This window comes from Dermacentor silvarum, chromosome 1, assembly GCF_013339745.2.
Source record: "Dermacentor silvarum isolate Dsil-2018 chromosome 1, BIME_Dsil_1.4, whole genome shotgun sequence".
NCBI lineage: Eukaryota > Metazoa > Arthropoda > Arachnida > Ixodida > Ixodidae > Dermacentor > Dermacentor silvarum.
In genome coordinates, this window is record NC_051154.1 from 414,019,909 (window position 1) to 414,037,564 (window position 17,656).

Consider the following 17,656-nt stretch of genomic DNA (forward strand, 5'->3'; position numbering starts at 1 on the left):
TGCAAGCTACATTATAACACAGAATCCTGAATGCTGGTGCACCTCTGAAGAACAACTGTGGTATCCATGCCACTCATCTTGTATACAATTTGATTACTTCTAGTTTTTCTTTTTTTCGTTATGCACATTACTTCACACAAGAGTCCACTCAGCTACTTTGAAACCTCTTAAGCTCTAAAAATAAATTATGGAGCTAATCATTTCAAATTAGCACAGGGGTTATGAGGGGCACTGTAGTCATTAAGTTTCCTACAGAAATGTCTCGAGAGAACTCTGACATTATTGTCTCTGGAAGCTGCAAGTATGACAGTTCAGCCAGAATGGGAATGATAGTGTAACGACTGGTAGTACATAGATTTGTATAAACTTTGTCCTTCCGACTTCAAATGGCTTTGTGACTTGAGGAGCTTATCATACTCAACAAAACATTGCTTTATAAATACAATTCACAATGGTTATGCATTTGAACAAAGACGTATTAGCTGGCTGTGTTTAGTAAACTAGTATGATTGCATGGACATTTAGAAAGTGCAATAAGCAACACCACAAGAATATTTAAAGCCACAAGCACAAACACTAGACAAATACATGCACTGCCCAATGTTCTCATGGCAGATGAATGATTGCAGCACTACAGTTCCCTCTAGCAATTCTTGTCGGAAAATATGGCTGTACTGGGGAGGGCATCTGATTAATTTTGAACACTTGGGTTTCTTTAATGTGGCCACAAATCATGAAACATAAGTACTTTAACACTCAGCCCTTCAGTAGTGCGACTGCTGCAGCCAGCATCACACCTGTAATCTCATGTGGCCCTTATAACTTTAATTTCAAGTAGTTTATTTTTTTAGAACGGAAGTACCACATGTCCCAACAAAAGACATAAATACATGTTTATCAAGCACATAAACCATCTTTGCCATGTTCATCCTTTCTTCACCTTGTGTTCCATCAATTTTGCACTGTTACCCTACTTTCGCACCTTGAACCAACTAGTCCAAGCCACAACCCTAACATAAACCATACTACCATGTAATAGTGCATAATTTTTCTTAAAGATGACGGGGCCAACTGTAATTTTCCTGTTTGAACACACGAAAAATGAAAAACAAAAATAGATATGACTTGTAGGCAACCATCCCTAAATTGATTTCAATAAAGTTATTAAAAATTATTGAGCTAATCAACTTAATCTTTTAAAATAGACACTCAAATATTTTTAATACTTCTTAAAGTAGTCTTTTTTGTCACCATGAAGTGCCTAATCAAACGTACAGGGTCTTCCTTAACACAACCACTGTGACGTAGGTTACTCTCCCTGTACAGAAATGAACATGCTGGCAATTGTTATGGTGCAGAAGTAACAGCATTGCGAAATGTAAATGCAGACAAAAATATTCCTGTTACATTTGATTACAAATGGCTTGAAGAAGCTGTAGCTGAGCAGAAATTATGTGGATATTCGTTGTGTGACTGTGTGAATGTCTGCAGACTGTGTGAATATGTCTGCAAAGTGCTTGATGGGTCATGGATGGCCCATGTTTGTACCAACCATTGGAGCTGTGATATCTAAACTATTCCATGTAACCCAACAGCAAAAATTTAACTATTTTTGACTGCTACACAACAACAAAACAGCAGCAAACAAATCGTATCCTAGTACACCTGCCAGCAGAGTAATACACCTGCCAGCAGAGTGTAGTAGAACAAAGTAGCAGTTGAGTTCTCCCAACATGCTTGCACGAATGCACCAGTAATATCTGGCATAGTCAAAGGAGGAAGTGGCATGCTTATAGCTTTGAGACAATTTGACATGATGGCTTTTCAGTATTTTTACTATGAGAATGAAGAGACATGCGGGAAGAAGTGCTTCCACATCCGGTAGAAAGATGATGTAACAGCATACCAAATTAAAAAAAGAAAAGGTGCACCGAGTTCTGTGTGTCCATTATTGCCGGCAGCCACACTCAGGAGGTCAAGGTTATAAAGCAAATACAGCAGACACCTTCTGCAACAAATGTCAGGCAAACCATTAAATGTGATATGTAATTCATAAACATTGGTCAGAAGTGAAGTTTATTGACTTCCAAGTATCCTATGACAATGATAGCCGGAATTTCCTATAAAAATTCACAACATATCTGAAGTACTGGCCTCAATAAAATGTTTCTTTTAATTCAATAAATGCTTGCACCTCTCCATAAAGCATCGTATATAATTTGGTGATGGCCTATAGAGAGCAATGTGGGTTACCAGTTAATTAAGCAGCGTGGGCACAAAACGCCTCAATGTAACTCCAATTGCGACATACAAAACACCAACCACAAGCACAGTGGTATGAGCGTGTGATAAAACTTGCGTGTAATAAAACTGCGGTGTTCAGAGTCTTTATGGGAAAAATTATCGAGCTCGATCGTGTTTGAAAGTTGCCATGTGAAGTCGGTATAATTCATGTGATAACGTGTGAAAAGCTGGAACATATGGGTTCACATGCGTAGCTGTGATTATCTTTCACTGGGAGTCACGCGCGGTTGATGAGACCGCATTTAAATGCTTCTTTGAGCTTTGATAACACCGATAAACATCACAACCGTGGTTGCACTGTGTTAACGAACACGAAGACACGCGACATCGTCTGTCGCCAATCTACATGACATAAAAACAGTGCACATGGAAAATGTGCATTAAGACCACACATACATCGAAAGCAAACATCGCTAACAGAGTGAATTAACAGAAGGCATATGAAGGCGCTCACCAACGCGCGTAATGCCACGCACACATGAAGGCAATTTAAACTGCTCGTTGCGCAACACCTGCTCGTTGTTTAAACAACTCGTTGCCACCAAACGTGCGTTGAAGACATTTCGAAACTTGTGCCGTTTTTGCTTGTGCACCGCCGCACAAAGATGCACAATTTGTGAACTTGTACACTGCCGTGATCTGGTTCACCGTGGTGCCACAGAATAAGGAACCAACGTGCTGGCATAAAATAAAGAACCAACTTCGCTGAACCAACACCAGCGTGCTGGCGAATCGAATGGAACGACGGACCATTCATGTCTGAAAACTTTCGCCATGCTCCTCGCGCTGCGCCATTCGTGCATGTTGCAAGAGCAGAAGCCAAAGCCAGGCTCGTATCCAGGCAAGTCCGCGACTTTAGGGACGTTTTCGAATATTTAAGGGCACCAGTTGTACCTAGGCGTTCCTTATATTTTATGCAGAGAAATACCTAGGTGCCTAGTCCATTTGATCACATGACTTTTTCAACCACGTGACCTGAGGATCAGTCTCCTCTCTTTACCGCGACGCGGCCCCGGAAACTCTCGAGTTCACCAAATGGCCACAGAGGGCGAAAAATCAACCGCGGCGCGTTCCAGCATAGTGGAGCTACTGTAATTTGGTCGAATACTTTAGTTTGTATTTTTTCTGCTAGGGGCGCTCAACACGACTCAATATCCACCCAGCGAGAACCGTAGGTAACGTGCAACTCCCAGAAGCGCTTGGGTTTAAAGTGGAAGGAAACAAACAGATCAGCCGTAGAGATCAGCAAGAGACGATTAGAGTACTGGTGGAAAAAAAGCAGGGAAAAGATGGATGCGACCTGATCTCTTAAAATCATAGGCAGCGGTACAAGGTAAATTTTTGAAAAAGAAATATAATGAGAGGTATACAAAAATGCTAGATAAAGAACATGTATAGTATATCTGATTAAATCAAGCAGGCTAGGTGACTATTTGTCGCCGCCCCGTTTCAAAGGGGATGCCAATAAATCATCATCATCATCATTATTTGAGCTTTTAATGTACATATAACCGACAAACACAATTACAGTGCAATTTTTTTACAAAATAAGGAGTCTATTGTTTTTATTGGACTTATGTTATTAAAGTCCGTGCTTTGTTAATTGAATAAAGGTTTTGAGGCCTCACTGACATGTGATTAGCGGCACCCCACTGGTATCGATTGCAGTCCGTGCCGTTTATCGATTCAAATTGTACGGCGGTTATATTTGCGAACGGGGTGGTCGTTTCCTTTGAGCAGCATCACGCAGGTTCATTTTAATTAGATATCAATAATACCTCAGCCAGTTTATGCATCCAACATTCGATAGCTGCCACCAAGCGAACGTGTTTAAAGACGGTGAACTTTCTCAGCTGCGGCGTTTCACTGGCGGCTGCATGCACGGCTTCCGCCGTTTGTGATCTGCCGCGTTTGGCCGCGTTGCGTCTGGTTGCTCGAAAAAAAAGTGCTGGCCAGCACGAAAATTCATCGCTGGAACCGAGCACAGTCTGCTTGAAGACTACCCACGAAAGCGGATTAACCTTGCAGCCCCTGGGCTTGTGCGCCGGTGAGTAAAAAAGCAGTGCTTCGCATTTTCAACTTTGAATTTCTTTGCATGCGAGGCGGATAAAGCAGATTCCTGTCATCATTTCTTAAAAGTAGAAAATACCGTATTTACTCGAATCTAGGCCGACTCCGATTCTAAGCCGACCCCCTAAAAGTTCGAAGTCAAAAAAAAAACTTACCTCGAATGTAGGCCGAACGAAAAAGCGAGGACAGCATTCGCAAAATGAAACAGCATTTCTTAAATTTGAACATGCCGAGCTCATTCTATGTCACCATCGCTGCTAGCCTCGTCGCTATCTTGCTTACTGCTGACATCTTCAAACAGTGCGCTATGTTCAGTACCACCCACCGCATTAGAGATGCTGCATTTTTGGAAGGAGCGCACGTTGCGGCGCACGCAAGAACCATCTCCCGTGGCCCCCTCCAGCGACAGACCGATGCCGAAGTTCCGCCCGGCTTGAACGTTTGACGATGCTTCTGCAGCTAGCACAACTACCGTATTTACTCGATTCTCACGCTTCCTCGATTGTAACGCGCACCCGTTTTCCATGAGGAAAAAAAAGTCCTTTACCAGTAGCGCGCACCTCATGCTTTCAAATATAAATACAACTTTCTGTCATTTGGAAAAATAGATTTCCTCCCGATGCACTGAAGTTGCGATGAATAAAAAAAAAAGTCGCAGTTTCGCCCGAAAGGCGGTGCATCGAATGCGATAGCAAATTAGTAGACCGCTATTAACAAGCACGGCGTCACGCGCGCACAAGCAAACATGAACACATCTCGCTCGTTGACCGCGGAAACGAACTGTCAGAACGCTGGAGACGAAGCGCGCCTTCGTGCTAGCATGCCTCTCACTTCAACGCGGCGAAAACACGGCACGCGGCGGACTTTACCTGTCGCAGATTGCTTTCAAGATAGGGCCAAGGCGATCGTATCCCCGGAGTGGATCGTCGCAGATTACGTCCTGCTTCGGTCCACTGAAACCGTTCCGCATTGCTTTGCTGGCGAAAATCCTCTCCTTCTGTTTGCGCCAGTCCCGCTCGCAAGTTTCGGATTCCCCGAACGCCCGTGATGCGGCCCGATTTCCGTCCGTCTCCGCACAGATGATCACTTTCCTTTTAAATGCGGCATCATGATGAACTCGGTACTTCATGCTGATAGATAGAGCAGACGCTGGGAACGTGAAGACAGACGGTAGACTATTGCCTAAGCACGTGTAGTGCAGCGCACGGAGGAAGCTTCCGCATGCTACGGTAGCTAGGCTCGACGCGAGTGCGAGGCGCCCATTTTGAAATGACGACACAGGTTTAGGGTCGTGTTGAAAGTGCGCGTTAGATTCGAGTAAATATAGTATTCGTTTAGAAAGCGGCACTATAGTGGCATCGCCCATTTGGTGCCATTACGCTAACGCCACACCGCGCGCCGATGCTGCACCATACCGATACTACCGATACGACGTAGGTCAAAATGGCGACGTCGCTCGTGTACTTAAGTTGGCTACTGGCGCGGCTAGTAGCGGCTGCGATACTGACTTTTCTACATGGCGCTAACTATGCACCATATTTATCAGTTTCAGTGAAAAACTGGCGCGTTTTTTTAAATCCTCGAATCTAAGCCGACCCTAGAGTTTCGTATGTGATTATTTGAAAAAAACTATCGGCCTAGATTCGAATAAATACGGTAGTAATAATTCTAAAGCTATTGCCCTTCCAAAGCAATTCAAACGAGGCTCTTGTTACTTTGCCAAGTTGCTAAAATTGCTAACATGAGTACAGCATAAATAATAAAGTTTGGCTGTTTCTGCATAAATGATACAGCGCGATAAATTCACTGCACATTAGTGACAAGTGTACTTCCGGTGATACAGTTCGATTAACTGCATTTGAGACATAATAAAATGACTGTGTTTATTACTAGTATCTGGCAGAAACAATTGTCGTCTAATCGAGACTTGACTAAGCACAGCCCACACAAGGAAACCACTGAAAGAAATGCACACTCAAAACAGTGTTTGTGCGTTTTTCTGTCATGAAGCGTTTCGTGCACTGTTCTCTGTCATACATGAATCACAAACTCACGCACACTTCCAGCATAGTAATTGAGGCTCTTTTTTCTTTCGACTCCAGCCTCCGAGACGCTGCTCATATTTGGACTCATCCCTTTGGACTCTATTGTCTCTGGACATAGAAGTCAACCGTGAACGTGTCTCCACTGGAAGTAACATCAAGGGCCAGAATCCTCACAGGGTATGTTTCTGAACACTTCAACTAGAACCGTGATTTTTCTTCATTTATGGGACTAACTTTTGTTTCACCATTTTTTGCTTACATGTGTGTCATGGCTTTGTCATTTCTCTTTTCAGGAAGATGGACAAAAGAGATTATTGGTCTGCAAGCTGCCCACGCTAAGCCACAAGATGCTCAACTGTCACGACAATGACAACAGGTCCTCTTGAACTACGTGCCTCACTATGAAATGTTTGGAAGTTTACCAGATAGAGAGGTGTGAGCCCTATTAGGATAACAGCAGTCTACAGTTCTGTATCATACTGAGCGGGAATAAGAAATTTGACATACAAGCTTAGTTGCTTTTAAGGGTGCTTTATGACAATCAGAGAAGTAACATGTTGAGTCTCAACTTGTTTCTTTTGCAGTCATTATAGCCATGACGACCAGAACAGAAACAAAGTAGCAAGCTCCTACTTGCTAATGCACAAACTCTGTCATCTGTTCTTTGCAAATCAATTTGACGGGCATTAGTACCACGAAGTATCACATGCTCCCTCACAACGATAATTTGTTACATGAAAATGCAAAGAATTTTAAAATGATCAAAAGCGCTTAATGCAATTTTAAGGAAATGACACTTCATGATGAGTGAAACTCATTTTATTTTTTGCTTAAAGTACCCTCAGGGCCACAGGTTTTAAAGAGGGGAGTGGTTACAAAGTAGTAGAGTAAAACAAAACAAGTGCAGTGAGTTCTTGTAACATAATGATTCTCCTGATTATACAATGTTAGCTAATGTTTTGCAAAAAAGTTTGTTATCTGTGATGGCTACGATCCATTTCTGAGATGTACGGGGCATGAAAGAAAGACTTCGTGTTCCATAAATCAATTCCTACCTTACTGCGATGATCGACGTAGTTTGAAATGCACTGAGGCCGCAGTATGAAGTCGTCATGAAGTGTGGTGTGATATAAAATTTTATGAAATAGCAAAAGATGGCCGACTTTGCGGCGATTAGCTAGTGGAATGAGTGCTAGGCCAGTTTACATTGAAGTTATACTCGCGGTATGGTTATAATTAGAAATAAAAGTATAGTTATTTTGTACTAGTTCAAGTGAAGTAATAAGATTAACACGACTGGCATCCCATATTGCAGATGCATATTCAAGTTTCCAGTGAATTAGTCTTGTAAAGCTGTAGTTCTAAAGTAGACGGTGCTTTGGAAAGGTTGCGCCATAAGTACCCGAGCATGTGATTAGCACTGCTAATGACGTACTCTATATTATTGGTCCAATTTAAGTTATTTATATTACATGACAAAATCTAAGGGAACGTTGGCATGGCAAGTGCTAGGATTAGAATAAGATCTGGAAATGCGCATGATTTTACATTTGTTTACTACAAGAGGCTCATATACAGTTTGCATGAAATCAATAACTAGGCTAGTACTGCACCATAAGAGATAGCTAGAAAAGGCAAGCTCACACAACCGGCCAGCCTATTTCACACTTCACAAACTTGAGAAATCACTAAAAGCAAATTTTCTGTCTCTTCAAACAGCAGATGACAAAACCTGCGCACAGTGTGCTCCCAAAAATATTTTGAAATGTACTCGCAGAATAAGTTCAGCTTAACATTCAGCTAATCAACAGTGAACGAGCAAGGGAAACCTCAGCGTGGGAACTTGTGTTCGTCTCGGCCCTCACAAATATGTTGGCTTGGTGAAACCTTGGCTTCAAGCTGAGGCTTCCCTTGGTCACCTCTGTTACTAAACTGAAGTGTTCATCTCCTTGCAACCTCTTTGCTGTGTTTGAATACCTATACCAAGATTCTTTTTCAACATGAAACCACAAATTCCATTTTCCAAGGAACTGTGAGCATTAATTGGGCTTGCTTATATGTTGATTTCGTGTCCTTGTTTATTCACACAATATTTCCAGAAGTCCTTGTAAGCACTGCTGTCTCCATAACGTTCCTTGGTTTCCCTACGAGTACTCCACTTGTGTCAAAGCCTTTGCTGCCGTACCTGAACACTAAATGTGCAGCAGAAAAATATCAAGAGCAGAAAATGTGATGTAAAATTTAGCATAACGCCCCCCTCCTACACTTCGTGCCTCTCGCCAATGTGTTACGAGAGCAATGAGACATTGCAGCTCGAGCTTATCTTGCTGACAGTACATTTTTGCCGAGTAATTTTTTGTGTTCCTTTCTTTAATCTATCGGAAATCGTCGAACGCAGAGAATATAAAACGTCAAGCAGCACTGTACGCAATACAAGTACGAGGGCAGCTCGGCATAAATATCACTGTCTGAACCTTCGTTCTCCCTGCTTTACGGCACGCCGAACACGATGAGAAAACTTCGCTCGATTTCAGCTTTGGGTCCCAAAAAATAGATGGTTATCTGTGTTTCTGTATGTTGTAAACTCAGTGACGGACAACATTAAGTCCACCTGATCTGTACGAAAATTGTGATCATGTACTGCCTCATTCACCATTGACAATAAACAATGTGAGCTTACTTGTTTGAAGTGTTTCATTGCCAGTTGAGGCCTCTCGGTCACCTGTATATCTGTAGTCATGTTAGAGTACAGTACACACGAATACCTCCCCGAAAGCGGTAACAAAACGCCCCAAACCAGCGAGCGAGCAGCGCGACCAGCCCTACGAACCGCTACCGTAGCGGCCATATTGCTCACTACCTAATGATGATGATATTAGGATGGATAGATGGATGGATGGATGAGGCTGAACCCTTTAAACCGGGCGGCGGCATACGCCACCTAGCCGTGACTATTAACATATTTTGTACTTTGTGGTGGGTGAAATTTCACCCCTGCCTTGATTTTATCCACCAATCAGATAACCTCTGTTTGGTTATTTCTACCCGCTTAAAGTCTATTTTGCTTTCACTGTCCCTAAACCCCAATGCTTTCAAAAAATCAGCCCAGTTGCCTTGCACTGTAGGGTTAAGCCCTTTACAGAAAAGTATGAGGTGTTCAGCCGTTTCCTCCTCTTCTCCACACGCACAGCACAACCTTGGTACTTGACTCGGTACATCTTAGTCCGCAATACTCCCGTCCTGGCTTCAAACAACAAAGAGCTTCCCCTAGAATTATCGTAGATATTTTGTTTGGCAATTTCTTGCTTGAAAGTTCGGTATGTTCCCAGTGCTGATTTCGTCTGCATCCCTGTATTCCACAGACCCCTCTCTGTTTCCTTAACCTTTTTCTTAACCGCTGTTTCCTGGTTTGCACCCCTCCTGCAGTCCAAATATTTGATTGACAGTTTTCTGGTCAGCTTCCTCCATTTTGTATCAACATTTCTCAAGTACATCTCGGTACATCTTAGTCCGCAATACTCCCGTCCTGGCTTCAAACAACAAAGAGCTTTCCCTAGAATTATCGTAGATATTTTCTTTGGCAATTTCTATCAAATCTTTGGCAAATCAAGTTTTGATTTTGCCAGCGCCATCTCTCGGTCGCATACTTTAGTTCACAACGCCACCGCTACGCTTATTTTCGTTGCACTGTGGAAGGTACAGTTTCCCTTCTCTAATTTTGTATGGGTGTTCTGTGGCCGCCTGCTGCACTGCTCCTTCTAGTACAACTAGAGTGTACTAGACTATGGTCGAGTGGGCCGAACGGCGCTCTGCCGCTGAGGCGCCGCGTATGGAAAAATAGTGCGAGGGCGCTGCGAGCGAACTGGATTGGGGCGGAGACGCGCTCCGCGGCATATTCAACGTACTTTCGCTGCGGGCGCCGAGGCCGATTGCGCATAGTACGCTCTTAAAGTAGCGCTTTATTTCAACTGCAACTTTATGTTTGCGCCATTTTGCCAAACATATATATTTGAGGCATGGATTATACAACGCGACGTCTTCAATTTTGCTGTCGTTGTCAAGCGCGTCGTCTGCTAACGAGCGCGCGTTCGCTACGCGGACGCTGGCGGACGCCCAGTTTTTCTCTCAGAACCTCTGTGCAGTGCATTTTTTTAATGGTTTAGTTGCTTCGGTGCGCCCATGACTCTTGACGGCCGGTGCCAAATGTAGTTTTAGCCAGGTGAACTGCTGTTTTTACCACTGTCCTCTAAAAGTAACTGGTATCTCCGCACCATGAAAGCTACGTAAGAAAATTTTATTGTTGATATCGTGTCATTTTACACGCGCTTCTTGTTGGTGGATATTGATCAGGGCCAATGATCGAAGAAAACAATATTAGAGTGAAATAAACTAGATTTATTAACTGCGTGGCGCGAAGAATGACCAATGTATTCCTGGGTAATTAAATCAAAGGGTACATAGACATATATTATATTTACGATATATATAGGTAAGGGAAAAAATAATAAATATTCTAAATGCAATAATTGAAATGAAAAGTGAGAACTCGCGACCGGAATAAGCGCACGTGTTTGCAGCAACAAACACACTTATTAGTGAATACTGGAAAGAAAACGCTCATTCGCAATAATAATATTCGTAGCAGCTAGTCAAAATTATCTTTATATATATATATATATATATATATATATATATATATATATATATATATATAGTGTGTGTGTGTGTGTGTGTGTGTGTACAAGTGTCAGTGATATACTGTACGACGCCGAATAGTCATTTCCGTTCGAATGCGACGCATGACAGCACTGTATTGAAATCTCAAAGGTGAGTGACTGCATGCAAGTGAGGACTGTTATTCCGAATGATTTTGATGCCGGAGAGTCGTGCACGTACATGGCTGTTGCGTATAGAGGCGCAGTTCCTGAGAGAATTAACGGACGGGTGTTAATAAGTCCTGCTTAACAAGTTCCTATAGCTCTCATTCAATATAAACGCCCCGCTTTGGGGCAGCCTGTAAATCTGCTAACTTGATTCAGACAAGGAAAACTTTGTTTGACAGTCTCACCATATTTGCAAACCATTAAAACTGGGTGCCCCATGTGGTACGTACACTTATCTTCTTCAACGAACGCAACAGATCTGCACATATCTCTGCGTGTATGTGAGACATGCCGTTCCTTTAATTATTTCATTAGGGTCGTTATATGATAGTGCACCGGATAACTGAACGCAGCCGTTTATAATATACAAGCTGCAGAGTTGAGCGGTCATACATTTGCGAACGGCATATCATTTATGCATGCATGCATAAATGATATGCCGTTCGCAAATGTATGACCGCTCAACTCTGCAGCTTGTATATTATAAACATGAAATATAGGATAAGCGTAACATGTTTTTCTCGGAAATCTGACTGGAGAATAATTTATGTTGTTTACACCTTTAGAAATAAGCCGAAGAACGCAGCCACCCGCTTTTTTTCTTTTTTTAATATAAGCAAATTCTTCGGCATTACGTGACAAAACCACGATATGATTATGAGGCGCCCCGTTTAGTTTTTGCCACCTGGGGTTCTTTAAAGCGCACCTAAATAGAAGTACACGAGTCTTTTTCCATTTCGTTCCCACCTGGATTGAACCCGCGAGCTCCAGTTTAGCAGCGCAATGCCGTATATATCCACTCTATAGCCACTTATTAGGCTACCGCGCAGGCTTTCTTTCTTTTTCTTTTCTTTTTTGAAGTATCGACTGGGAACAAAAGAATTCCACGTACGGCTTACGGCCAAAGATTAGCATATAGAATGGCTAACTATAAAACCGTTTTCGGTGCTCGAGGTCCGGCTGCAATAAATAACCCCCTACCAATTACTCCGCATTCTGTTACGCGAGAAAGGCGGAAACTTGAATGGAATGTTGCACTGCAGTTTACTCCTTTTTTTTAATCTATATCAATGCTTCCCGTAAATCTAAGTACAAGGCGCCGGATGGAGCAGATATGCTTTACTTGTTTGAAGCGTCAAGCAAGAAGGTTACATATGTTGCTTCGTCTGCGTTTCGCAAGACCTACTGATAGAAAACTATATGCGTAACAATACACACGAGATATACATGCTGCTTGAAGAACGAGAAAAGTATTTTTTCTCCAAAGGGAACCGTACAATAACATAGTAGAATGAACGCCGACACTGCGGCCACAATGCACGCGCAATCGTCGAGCGGCATTAGAAAATAATAAAAAATAAATAAATAAAAGAAAGAAAAGGAATTTATTCTTAAGGCATAACTACATGTCATATGCAATTATGAACCCCATTTGATTGGTCTGAACGCCAATACCAGCGCGCGAAGTTGTACGAATGACCCTGCCGAGCAGTATCGCCAGCTGTTTCCAACGGCGCGACCTTGATGCGGCCCAATTCACTTCGACCGCAGCGCCGCCCCAGTATTTTTCCACGTCGGGCGCCTCACTGCAAAGCATGCGCCGCCCCAGCCGCTCGTCCCACTCGACCATATTCTAGTACACTCTAGTAAACTGTATCCAGGCTGTTCGAAACGCGTTCCATTACTTGGCCCAGAAGCTGTCTCTGCTGTCTCCTTAGCTGACGTAGGGACTGTCTCCGATGCCGGCCCGAATCGAACATACCGCATGTTTTTCTCGCTGATGGAGCCGCATGGATGACGCTGGATGGCGGTCTTCGCGCTTCATGCGTTCCTTGACGCATTCGCGTCGTTCCTGTGGCGTCGGCTAGCCTTCTTGTCTTTCCTTCGTAGGAAGCCACTCTCTACCACCCAAATGAACGAGATCACGATAAACGTGCGCTTCTCGGCAGACCTTGTTATACCGCTGAGCCTTGCGCGCGACGCGACCGTGCAGAACTTGAAGGAGCGCCTCGCAGAACGACTTTCGTTGCCTGTCGAAGAAATTTGTGTGATCTTCGCTGGCCAAGAACTTGTGGACCAAGTCTCAATCAAGGTGACCGTTCTGTTCTTGCATGCTTCCGGCGTGGACATCCACGCCATGTTGTCGTGTTTGCAGTTGTGAACTCTCAAGGCAGGAGGATCGAATGTTTGGTTTCGTTTCATCGCGAGCGCCTGTTGGGCAGGCGACTTCCGAGAGTTCAAAAGAGTGCTGTGAGCGAAATAGCGGTCCAGTGACCGTTGACACGCACAATTTATTTCAAACTGCGTTTTTTCAGGACTGCGCAGAGATATTTAGGCGATACCCAAGCAAAAAAGTGAGCTCGGCATGCTGTCGGCAGACCACACCGGGCAGGCCTCATGACCGCCGGTTATTCGGCCGACGACTTCCAAGCGACGGCGTGGCTTGTACGCGGTCAGCGTTTGTTTGCCACTATTCATATTCAGGTGTTCTGCTTTTTTTTTTTTTTTTGAGTCCCGTATACCGGGTGCTTTTTCGTATGTCATTTTTTTTTTTAAAGGTCCCTTGTCGCAGATACCAGCATATTCCGCTTCTCAACTGGATAACCTTAAAGGGACTGACAACCAATTTGCATGGTACTAATTTTTTTAGTGCAGTGTTTTTCGATGTACAGTGAGCATGTAGTCGTTCACTGGAACATGGAGGAAGGAAAAAGATAGGAGGGAGCACGTACAGAGCAGGTACATAGCTTTGATGGGACGAGACAAATATATGATGAATGGGCGAAAGCAAATCTCTCTTATCAAGGCCAGAGGGCTAATATTGACGCCCTTGTCGTGAAGGGCGTCGATATGAAGACATTGAAGTTAAACCTTTATTGGAATGATACTTGACCTCGCCCTCACTAATTTCCCCGATGTTGTTACCTCCCTCAACATGTTGCCTGGCCTAAGTGACCATTGTTTCATAAACGTTATGCTAGAGGGCAACATCAAGTGAAATCCAAAGAAACGGAAATATGTACGGGTTTATTCTAAAGCTGGTTTCGTTTTGATTAACGAGGAATTATCACATTTCATTGATGACTACATAGCTAATTTTTCTGAACAAACCATTCAGTATAATTTGTCTTTGTTTAAAAATAAAGTGAAGTACCTGAATTATAAATTTGTGGCCATTGCGTATTATTTCTTGCGGACATTTTCGGTGTGGTTCAATACTTCCTTAAAATGGCCTACTCAATAAAAAAAAGTGCACGTTTCACAAAGCGAAGTGATCGAACTACTCCGAGTTGTGGAATAAGTACCATCTCGCATTTTTAACATTTAAAAATGCAGCATGTGAAGCAAAGGTTGTTTTTTTCAATAAAACTCTCCCATCATTAGTTATAGAAAATCCTAAAAAGTTTTAGAACACAATTGGTGGTTCTAAAAACAGTACAATCTCATTAAACAATAATGACACTTGCGCTATTTCACTTTATGATTGTTGTTCCATGTTAAACGAAACATTTGCCATGTCTTTTTCCCAAGTGTCAGCTGTTTCCCAAGTGTCATCTGCGTATTGCAGAATGCATTACCCACCGATGGATCCTGTATAGATTCTTTTGGTGTGTTGCACTTAATGAAAAACTTGAAATTGTCTTTGTCATGCACAACCATATGGCAGAGCAGACAGCTGATGTATTTAGACGGAAAGTTTCACATACCGGATACACTGAAAACAAAAGTTCTTGGCCTTTATCACAACAGTTCAGAGTCAGGCGGGCATAACAGCTTCTTGCGAACATGCTACAAGATGAGGAGAAGGTTTATGTGGCCCGGCATGAAGAAATATATTAGAGATTACATTAACTCTTGTCAGCAGTGTCAACTGACAAAGCAAAATCTAAGCAGAAGACAGTATGATTTTTCCGCCTCATTCAAATGTGCTATTTGAAACCGTACATGTTGATTTCGCTGAATTGAAGAAAACGCAGTCCTTTTTAGTGTGCATTGATGAATGCTCAAGCATGTTAGCTGCCAAGCCAGGAAAAAAAAGTGCTGATGCTGTCATATCTCTCTTGAATAGAGACATGTTTACAGGATTGAAATGTGGTGTATCCAACAATGGCTCTGTATTCAAGAGCCAGGCATTTGCAAGGTGGGCAAAAGACAGAAAAATTACCCTGAAGTTACAGTACCATACCATCCATCATCAGCTACCCAATGGGCTAGCAGAGTGAGTTATACGAGATATAAAACAATATATAAGTATGTACCCAGGATTCCCAGGAGGGTAGAAGTGTTGTCTACAAGCAGCTGTGTCGCACCACAATAGATCTCATACGAGCACTCTGGGATGCAGTCCTCAATATGCCGCCTTTGGGGAGCCTGCCTATTTGCCTGTGGACGATATACTTGGCATAACAGAGAAGCTTCACTTGAAGGAAACGAAGAAAAGTTCTGAATAGCAAAGGAAGCGATGAAGAGCGCGTTTGACAAACGTCATAACGCAAATATTCCCGCAATTGCATTAGGCGATATGGTTCTGGTGCGGAAAGGATATGGCGCTCCTAACACAAAACTTGTGGGTCCGTTTAAAGTGGTCAAATTGGCTGCAAAAGGACGAGTACTCGAGACCGTCGGCTACAGGATGGAAAACGGTGCGATGGAAATAGCAGCCATTGCCAATATCATCCCTTATTTGCAGGGGATGGATGAAACAAAGCCTGGGAGAGTGTAGTGGGCCGAGATGACACATCTGGTGGGAACGGGAGCAAGAAAGAGAATAAAGAGATTGTGCTTTCGTTCTGTGCACGCTTGTCATGGAAAAATGCCTGTGGCCTCAAATATACGTGATTCGCGACCCCCACAAGCGTCTTCGCAGAGATATGAAGTCTTTCAAAACCATCCTGAGATATTCACCGTTATTGAACGCTTGCAGAATATATGCAGGCACCTGTCTTTATTACACATGTTACGAATCCCCCACTTGAGTGAATCTAGCTGTTTCCGGCGATTAATCCTGGAACACCCCGGTCAGGCTGGAGAAACCATCTGTGAGTGCCTGCAAGCACAGTGAGCATGTGACTGCTTGGATGGGTGATTTGTAATGGGTTGACATGAGTAATCAAGTTTTATATCATTATGCACATGCACTTGAGAAAAAAGGAAAAGAATGATAAGAGGACTGTGACCCGACAGACAAAAAGCGAAAATATTTTGAAAGGAAGTTGCTCAAGTAAATAAAAGACCTCACAATGTTCGGTGCCAATTTTGTTCGTAGAAAAGAAAAACCTTTGACCTATGGATGTTCAGTCATCAAATTGGTTCTTGCCACTTCCTGCCAGTCACATTGAACGTACATCTTTTCATATGCGTGAGTGACATGTAAAAAGGCATGCACAAATTAAGTTCATTAGACGCAGAACAGATGGCGGGTGGAGAAATTCACCGAGCACATTCAATTTCCAGATTTAAGGAGTTTCGTTTGTCAGAAATAATGAGAGGCATTAGCTTACCAGTGGAGGAGTAGCGCGCATTTGGTGCACCTTACCATCTTGAGCTGCGCACGATACGTTAATTCTTATACCGCTGCTTATATGCAGGCACCCGTCTTTATTACACATGTTAAGAATACACTGCCACAAAAGAACACTGAAGGGGGCAATGTGCCGCTAGGAACTAGGAAAAGTTCGTTGGAAAGCAGAATCGTCACGCCTGACCGCTCATTTGCACTGTCAGCTTCAGCTTTCAGCTACAGGCGTATTTCGAGGTCGGTGCATGGAAATTTCTTTTTTCACATTATCCTTGGCATAAAAATTTGAGCAGGCAGCTAAACTACATTCACTAATGAGCAGGCGGTACAGGTTAGCTAGGGCAAACTGGGCATCGTAGCAATCATAGTCGACGAAGCACCGTGCGTGAAGAGAGACGTGACTGCAAGACACACTTACACAGGTACACAGACACAATGAGGTCCCTGTTACTTAAGCGTGGCAGGTTTGTCACAAAACTCGAGAGAGTGCATCTAAAGTACATTTGCTGATGGACAAGCGGTGCCGGCGAGTTGGGGCAAACGACATATCGCAGCAGGAACAGATGACGTGCGCATGACGAAAGATGCGATTGCAGCACCAGTAGTTCAGTGACAGCCGCTGCGGCAACGGCGGCCAGTCGGGGCAGGACGCATGTCACCAGAACTGCAACGTACATACAGCGTGCGCAGGGCATTTATAGTACGCTGCGGGCACATCAGTGCTCCATGCATATGACGATGCACCCACGGTCTCTTAATTTGCTTACATGACAAGCACGTGAACTGTTGCATATTAAGTGCAGCTACATGGACCACAAGACATCAAATTTAGGCCG

General features: G+C 43.3%; 1 protein-coding gene across 7 annotated transcripts in view; it reads left to right on the top strand.

The window, feature by feature from the left end:
- Positions 1-12,977: 12,977 nt before the first annotated feature.
- LOC119437595 (E3 ubiquitin-protein ligase parkin-like) overlaps positions 12,978-17,656 on the top strand; it is a 201,664-nt gene continuing 196,985 nt past the window's right edge. For 3 of the 7 annotated variants that reach the window (XR_007465205.1, XM_049660738.1, XM_037704605.2), the window contains exon 1: positions 12,980-13,394. Coding sequence is in view for 5 of the 7 variants with exons in the window: in XM_049660738.1 (XP_049516695.1) it covers positions 13,107-13,394 (288 nt within the window). In the remaining 2 variants the exon portion in view is untranslated. Of the gene's footprint in view, positions 13,395-17,656 lie in introns of all 7 variants that reach the window. The other 4 variants (XM_049660737.1, XR_007465206.1, XM_049660739.1 and 1 more) reach the window with 4 other exon arrangements.